The sequence below is a fragment of the Kryptolebias marmoratus genome, linkage group LG16 (genome assembly GCF_001649575.2).
Source record: "Kryptolebias marmoratus isolate JLee-2015 linkage group LG16, ASM164957v2, whole genome shotgun sequence".
Taxonomy (NCBI): Eukaryota; Metazoa; Chordata; class Actinopteri; order Cyprinodontiformes; family Rivulidae; genus Kryptolebias; species Kryptolebias marmoratus.
This window is the reverse complement of record NC_051445.1, coordinates 31,210,544-31,219,525: the sequence shown is the minus strand read 5'-3', so window position 1 is coordinate 31,219,525 and position 8,982 is coordinate 31,210,544. Positions and strand designations below refer to the sequence as shown.

The following is an 8,982-nucleotide window of genomic DNA, read 5'->3' as shown; positions in this document are numbered from 1 at the left end:
TCAGGTAACTGCCTAATCCAAACAGCAGAAATCCTGTTATCAGAAATCCAAATATGTAAAGATCCTCCACGTCTTCCACAGACAGACAGACTCCACAGTCAGGTTGGAAAGGGGACCAAAGAAAACTACAGAGACTGACATTGTTTTTGAAAAGTTACACACTGAAGCAACATTAATTTTAGTGATCTCCCACTGGTGTAATTAAGTGTCAGTACTGCCAACTTAAATAAAAATCCTACTGTACAGTATTTACATTTAGCCTTAGTGAGTAGTTTCAGATATGATTTCATGTTGCCTGCTCTGGCCCCTGAAATGCATTTGACTTGGTTCTGCCAATTACCAGAGTCTGATTTTCAGAAGGTCTGTTACTGAGTGAGGATAATTTTGAAACTTGAAAGGGTCTATGATGAATGAGGAATTCAGCCTTAGTACTGTGCTTACTCTGAATAGTCACCCAGCAGGAATGGGGGAAGCTACTCAAGGTCTGCCAGAGGTTCACTAAAGGTAGCTACTCTTTGTTGCTTTGTGCTGCCTAAGAGGGCCTGGCTAGCTATTTGTATTTTTAACAGGGCAGCATTGAGCTTCCAATTCAGATAGCTTTACCTTCAAAGCTACCATAAGACTGCATTTATTTCCCTTGCCATGTTCACTAAAGGAGGCAAACCATGGTAAACACAGTATTAAAAAAAACAAGAAGTGGTAAAAGACAAAGGTGCCTTAAGGATAATGCAATAATAGAAAACAACTGTACAAAGAGTGTTTGTGTACTAGTGTGTAAAACTGTGTGAAAGTCAGATAAATCCAGTAAATCTAACATTGAGCAAACAAATTGCTCCAGCTGCCAACAGAGGAAACAAGAAGTGACCATAAATGTCAGCACATCAGCCTTTTACCAATAATAATTTCAAACACTTGTTCTGTATTTTAATTATTTTTCAACATGCTCAAAATCTATGCAACACAGATGCATGACCCTGTGACTTTATGCAAGGAGGTTGAGAACACCCAGAAACATTTCTAAAGATTTTAGAAACTCGCTTAAAATTGCTGTGTGCAACTTGGCACAGCATAGTGAGGTACCAACATCAGCTATATTTTTTGATACAAAAGTTTTAAAATAATTTAAACAGGTACTGTACTTTTTTAAGATGAATCCAGAGTTTTACCTTTGATTGTTGTGTGACAGGATGAAGGTATCATACCGAGGCCATTTCCTTCATAACATCTATACCAACTCATTCATCGACTCTCCAGAGTTCAGGTCCACTGAAATGCACAGAGGAGAAAAATTCCAGGTAAAAATCAGAAAGAAAAGTAAATACATGGTATTCAACAATCACCCAAAACTTTTTTAGCCTAATATTGAGCAGCTATTTGATAGATACCAAAAACAGCCATGTCCTGTGGAGGCTTCGCCACATGTGGGCCTCTGAAATTCTGCTGGACCAATAGTTCAGGCCTCTATGGGCCTGAACTATTGGTCCAGCCAAGACCACAAATTCACAATTGAACTGAGATCTGAACAGTTTGGATGACAAGTCAACACAACAGACTTGTGTTGACCCATGTTCACCACTACAAGGGCCAGGTGAGCATTGGAACTGGACAACAGAGCAAAGAAATAAGGTAGTCCAGGACAGAGTTAAGGTGAGGAGCACTGTAATCTAGGGGTAGCTCAGAGTAGAGCTGCTGCTCCTCCACATCAAAAGGAGTCAGCTGAGGTTATTTAGGCACCTTCCCACTGGATGTTTTATGGGCATGTGTCACTGGGAGAAGATTCCAGGAAAGACCCAGATGTATTCTATCTGGCATGGAAATCCCTTAAGATCCCTAGGAGGAGCTGGAGAGTGTTGCTAGAGACAGGTAGGTCTGGGTTTCTTTTCTGGACCTGTTGCCTTTGTGTCCCAACTATGGATAAGCTGCAGAAAATTGTTGGAAGAATGGATTGATGGGTAGATGGGTTTGATTTATTGTCCGGAACTACTTATTTCTTTGCTCTGTTGTCCAGTTCTGATACTCACCTGGCCCCTGTAGTGGTGAACATGAGTCAGCACAGGCTACACATGCTGCAACACCATGTGTGTTTTGACAGCTTTTTCATGGAACAGTCATTAAACAGTTAGAGGTACAGTAGTTCTACAATAGCTGCGATTTGTGGGCCTTGATCACACGAGCAGGTATACTAGTTCTCCTTTCTTGGATGACTTTAGGTTTGTCCTAAGCTATGATAAGTTATGGCTGATTACCTTAAGTGAAACAAAATTTCTAACGAATACACAAGGAATTAAAATTTTGTGTTTTTATTGATAGGTGACTATAGTGGCGGAAGAAAACTGTAAGTTCCTGTGTTGGTCTCGAGAGAGGCTCACATTTTTCCTGGAGTCGGACACTTTCCTCAGTGAGGTGTTTCGATACCTCATTGGCAAAGACATCACTAACAAGCTGTACTCTTTAAATGATCCCATGCTCAGTGATAAGGTAAGTATAATTTTGTGTTTGATTATTTGCTTTATTTATTAAATTGATTATTTCAAAAAAAGTGTTAATACATAAAACACTGTTACATATAAATGTAATAATTGCTGTGTGTGTGTGTATATATATATATATATATATATATATATATATATATATATATATATATATATATATATATATATACTGTATATACACACACACACACACATACACATAAATTACTAATTTAAAATAAACAATAGAAATAAACATTTCACACACACACCCTGTCACTGTTTATGAGGATGAACCCAGAAATGTATTTTGATGCAAGGAGCTTGAGTAAATAATCCAAAATTTAAATAAAATATTTAAGTCCCCCACTTCTCACACAGTGATGGTGGAAGATAGGCACCAGCTCCCTGTGAGCCAGAAAAGAGAAGCTCTTAAAGAAACTGGATGTTATTATGTTATTGTTATTGCCAATTATTACCTTAATAATTATTACAAACTTTGGGAAACCTACTCAGATGGACAAACTAGAGACTGTTATGAATTTTATGTCTACATGTTTTAAAACGTGCTTGAAACAAAAGCAAAACTAAAACATTACGATTCTTCACAGCTTTTTATTGTAAGGATATACTATGTACCCAGATAGTAATGACTAAAAGAGCAACTCCAAGACCAATTAAAACTGCAAGCAGCATTGGTGGCCCTCGCAGCTCAGTGCAACTCTGGCCTTGTGACAACCGCAGGAACTTTGATACCGCCACCCTGTTGCCATTGCCAACTCTCTTGCGCCGTTCCCACACCCGTCCACTGGGCGGTGCGTTTGGCAAATTTTCCAAGTAGCTTTCAGTCTACTTTAGTACGAGTCAGGTCATAAAATTTTGGCAGAAATCCGACCTTCCAGAAAGGAGTCATTGTCACTTCCTGTTTTGTGGCAAAGGTCTGGTGAGGACTTTCTGTAGGCAGGGGTGGAAATTAGTACCCGCCACCGGCCAAATGCGGGTAAATATTTGAAGTGGCGGGTGAATTTGATCAACACACACGCCACTGTGGCGGGTTGGCAATTTGAACAGAAAAGGTGTTATTTGTCCTTTTGACATATAGGGGGCAGCAATGTGCTCAAGTTGCTGCTGTTACGTCGAGCCGCGTTCCCCATCAGATACGGTTCCCCCTGCGTCTCCGCGAGTTCATGTTCAATGCTTGTAACCGCCGCGCTGTGCTCGCGCTGCAAGGGAACTACGGAGACCGTGAAAGGTCAAACAACTTGTTTTGGCGAAGTTAACCCACTGTTTTGCTAGCGTGATAGACAGACTCTGTTATGGACAATATAGACAATGTGTTGACAAAAACAATTAATAATTAAAATAAATAATGACTTATCTATTAACAGAATTGTTTAGAGGGGCAAATATTTCTCATTAAAAAAACATCATTCTTTTAGGAATAAAATGTGCTAATAATATCATAATACAGAGGAATAAACACAGTTAAGGAGTTGTTGGTAAATTATTTTTGTCAATCAATCAATCAAATTTTATTTGTATAGCACATTTCAGCAGCAAGGCATTTCAAGGTGCTTTACATAATTAAAAAACAAAATAAAAACAGCATGTGACAATGAATAAACAGTAAGAAAGAGAAAAACATTGAAGACATCAAAACCCCCCACTCTAACCCTAATTTAGCCATAAGCAACTCTAAACAGGTGGGTTTTAAGTTGAGATTTAAAGGCACCCAGTGTTTCAGCTGTTTTACAGTTTACTGGAAGTTTGTTCCAAATTTGTGGTGCATAGAAACTGAATGCTGCTTCTCCTCGTTTGGTTCTGGTTCTGGGGATGCAGAGCAGTCCAGAACTGGTAACTTTTGCAAAAAAATAACAAATGTCTCCAAACACAGTTAAAGACTTGTTGGTAAATTAACTGGTTGTTGTTGGACAATTAATGATCTAAATAACATTCGACCCGAATGTTATTTAGATAAAAGTGAAATAACACTTCAGGCGGAGAAAACTCGCGTAAAAATATTACAACAGTTCACTGCAAACCCATATGACGCACTCAATCCACTACAGATTACATGCAGTCTAACACCAATTAGGTGTTGTGATGAGAAGCTATTTTATTTTCTGTTTTTCAAGAGTAGTCGAGGGAAGAACCGAAAGTTAAACAATGTTTTTTTTTTAACTAAATCAATGACGTCATGACGTCGGTCAGTGTGCGTTCACGCCTACGGCCGGTGTTCTGACAATCTGTGCTTCCTCGTCAGATTTTCCTACCGTAGCATGGCTAAACAGCTATGTCTAACGGTCTGTCTAAAACCACAAAAATCACTTCATTCATCAGAATATCCTACCTGTTAAATATAAGCGGGTAGCACAAATAGATCTATGCATTAAAAGCAGCAAGTGTCTGAAAAACATTACAACTTACATACAAAAACTTACAAAAGCAAAAAAAAAAATACTTCAAAAACACTCCACAGAAATAAATTTAATTTGTCTGAATTTTGTATGTACAGATATTTATCTTTTAATGGTTTAAAATAAAATAAGAAAAATCTAGTCATTTCCATGCAGTGTCCAGAAAGAGGTGTTGTTCAGCTTGTAGGGCACCACAACTGCTTCCACCCACCTCCATCACCATCATCATATGAAATAACTTTTTGAGTGGCCGGTAAAACATTTTGTCCACCAGCCACTATGGCTGGTGGACAAAATTTTTAATTTCCACCCCTGCCTGTAGGGTTTGATACACGTCATGTGTGATTATCAAGAGTTAGTGGATACTGTTTCAATCTTAAATCATACATGGGGAGAAGCTGGAGGAGTCACCTAATATTCCTCGTTTTTTTCTCTGAGTGGACAGGGCTTAAGTAATGTCATGAAACAACAATACCAATGTGTCTAGCAGTGCTCACTGATGATCCACAAAAAATCTGGTTCAGATTGGATGAGGTATCAGGGAGATATAACTGTTGGAATAATCTAGGGGGCGCACTGGAGTCAAATTCCAATATAATGTTATTGGCCTCTTTATAGATCAACGAAGGCCAGTCAGTTTGGTGCAAATCGGATAATGCATGTGTGATTTAGAGCCAACCGTATGCAAACGGCAAGGGATTGGAATTTGCTATTCTACCACACGCACATGCGCCAGCCACCAGCTAGTGTTAAGAGAAAGATACAGCATAATGTTGTGGAGTGTCATCAGACAAAGGTTTAAATTTGAATGAATCATAGATTAAAAGGAAGACAACCAGCAGTGAAGCAGGTTACTTACTGTTCAAAGGCAGCGAGGCTAAGGTGACATCTCCAATTGACCATGTAAATGTGATCAGTGTTGGTCTGTTATGACAGACATAAAGTCTCATGCAGCTGGGAACCTGTGTGTGGAAGTTATTCCACCTAGATATTTTATGGTGAATGGCCAGATTTTGAGGCTTGGACATGCCCACATGCATTGATGTAGCAAAAAGCTTTTGATCTTCAATGCCTCAAGACTGTGCTCAATGATTCTGAAGTATGTATGTCAAAAGCTGTAGGAGTTTGCTCAGATACATATGTGAAAGAGACAAAAACAGTGGTTTTGATCCAAAATAGCCGACTTTCTGTGGGGTTTGGACCATGGCTCTAAACGACTTTTTTGTAGGTCATCACAAGTTACATATGTGTACCGAGTTTCATGATCTTCAGTCAAAACATGACTTGGGGCTGATTTTTTTTAAAGATTTCTGGAATGAATTTGTGGAATTTAGAGCCAAACGTATGGCAACAGCGTGATGTCTGATTTTGCCCTCCAGCGTTTACTCTTTGTGCTTTAAAGCAAGTGAGACCAACTTGTTATCTGTCTTCTGACACAACATCGTCTTGATTAGGTCAAGGGGTTCAGAGATGGAGCTTTCCAAGAACAAAAAGTGAGTTCCTGTTCTGAGAGGGCGTGGCTTTGATGATGTCAGCAAATGACCACATAGGATCATCAGGCATCTCACATTGGATGACTCATACCATGTTCGGTGCAAATTGACCTTTTTATGTGAAAGTTATAGCTGTTTGAAATTCATGGCGAATAGGCCAACTTTGAGGCTCCGCCCCTTTAGCTGAAGAGGGAGGCTTTTCTCTCTCCCTCCTCAGAACCCAGTTGGTTTGGTTTGTATTTGGTGGATGGGTTTTGTCAGGTTTGTTTTGGTCTTTTGCTTAATTCTGGGTTTTGTATTAATTTATTTCGGTTTCTTTTTTCAAGTTTTTTCCTTTTTTAGGTCTAATTTCTGCAGTATAATTTAATAAATTTATTTTTCTTTACGTTAGTAAATCCTTGTGTGGGCTCCTGTAATGTTACCCCACCAAACGAGCCTATTGGACTTAACACTTGTTTAAGGGGGATCTACCTATGTACCAAGTTTCAGCTCTCTAGAATTTACCAGTTGATCTTTCTCAGGTTAGGGGGCGCTGCAGCATCACTTGGCCACGCCCACTTTCGATTCCATTAAAATACAAAAATTTTAGCTGGGGGACAATTTTTAGGCCTCCAAATTAGCGCTTCTTGTGTATCGAGAATCATAATAATAAGAAACGCTATGATTAAAATAGGGCTTTGCAGCGCTTTGCTGCTCAGGCCTGATAACAATTAACAGTGTTTTTTTACAATAGGAGAAATTCAACAATAGGCTGCAATTTGGCTAAAAGAGTTTGGAACCCTGGAGAGCAAGGATAAGTGTTTCTTGAAGGTATAGCTCCTTGAGGATGATTCAAGATATTAATTTTACCAAATAATGTTGGAGGAAATGGTTATCATATGGACGAGGGTCAAGTAGTTCCAGTAATCATGAAGGAGGGAGTTCCAGGAAGGTTGAATATAACAGTGGTAAGTGGTGGAGGCAAGGAACAGCTGTAGAACTCACAAGGAGGTTTAGGGTCAAATCAGGGATTTCCAAGGTACAGAAGGAACACAGGAGTCAGTGCTGAAACACATAAGAAGAGAATTTTAGTCTTTGCACATCACAAGGATGGTAAAGTGGCTAGGAACACAACTACCAATTGGTAGATAATGCACCAGCATTGAAGTGAAGTAACTAGGAAAATGGTCCACTTGTTGGTGCCATCTAGTGTCCTGAAGCTGCAGGAGAAAACTGAAACTCCCACATTTATGGCAACACATGAGAACTCTAGTGTGCATTTAAGTACAACCTGTGGATTTATTAATCTGCACTGATATGATAGTTGCTCTAAATAATAATAATAAAACATTAGCAGAAACATATGTGCTTAGTACAGACTGGAGATTCCACAATCAAAGTGAGAAAATTCAGCAAGGGTGGTGGAGAACGGTGGGGCTAAGATACTACTGGACTTGCGTTCTCTTGCCTCATAAACTCAGACCCCTAAACACTAAATACTTTCAAAATGGTTACATGCTCCACTGGAAGCATGAAAACTCTGCTACTATGCAGCAATGTTCCCTTGCCTCCCAGGCTTAGACCCCTAATACCGATCAGATTATCTATTGAAATAATTTATGTAACCATCTATTAAAGACTACAGAGTTAAAATACAAAAAAACAAACAAACATCTTATTCTTCATATCAACCCTAATCCATATTGTATTTAAGGTCACTGATCTATGGTCAGGGGGTCAGGGTCACAGGAGAGCCCTGTGTTCTATTTCTGCAACCATGTAACATAGGAATGTTAATCAGCACACCAGGACACCGAATGAGTCAAACGTGATCCCTATTGATTTCAAGGTCATGGGGTCAAAGATCAAGGTCACATGTGACCCTTTTCTTAAAACCCTTGTCTTTGATTCAGCATGTGACCCTTTTGTTAAAATTTAGATTTAGATTATTTAGATTTTTTTCTAAATTTCACTTATTATAATACTCTCCATGCCCTGCGATGGACTTGCGACCTGTCCAGGGTGTCCCCTGCCTCTCGCACAGTGACTGCTGGGGATAGGCACCAGCTCCCCGCGACCCAAAATGGAGAAGCGGGTAAAGAAAATGGATGGATGGATAAAACTCTCCATATAAAAGAAGAGATGGAAGTTGAACTATCACTGTAATGACTTGACTGTGATGGGATTGTTATGATATTTTTGGCATGATGTCCTATTAACAATCTACCAACCCTGAAGCTACATAAAATCCAGCCATTTGAACGGCATATGAATAAGCACAACTGTTTGATTATTTTTACCTCTGCCAAGGAGATTGTTTTCGATAGTGTTGGTGTTTTTGTCTGTCCATTCATCTGTTAGCAAGATTACTTAAAAACTAAAGAAATCATGTGATCAAATTATGGTGATGTACAAGACTTCAATGGCATCAGTGACTGTCACAGCTCCATCTGTTCCTGCCACGCCTCTTGCCACAATCAAGTAACTTTCCTCAGTCCCACAGTTCAAGCCACGCCCATGTTGCCATGCCCATGTAATCAGCTTCATCTGTCTCACCTGTTCAGGCCACCATAAATACCCACAGCTCCCAAGATCTCACTGCCAGATTATTGAAAGCCTTGT

At 39.4% G+C, this 8,982-nt stretch overlaps 1 protein-coding gene across 1 annotated transcript in view; it reads left to right on the top strand.

Moving 5' to 3' along the window:
• The window catches only part of bves (blood vessel epicardial substance), a 44,205-nt gene that overhangs the window by 29,870 nt on the left and 5,353 nt on the right, over positions 1-8,982 (top strand). Inside the window, exons 5-6 of the mRNA XM_037980420.1 lie at positions 1,187-1,295; positions 2,311-2,478. Coding sequence (XP_037836348.1) covers positions 1,187-1,295; positions 2,311-2,478 — 277 coding nt within the window. The remainder of the gene's footprint in view (positions 1-1,186; positions 1,296-2,310; positions 2,479-8,982) is intronic.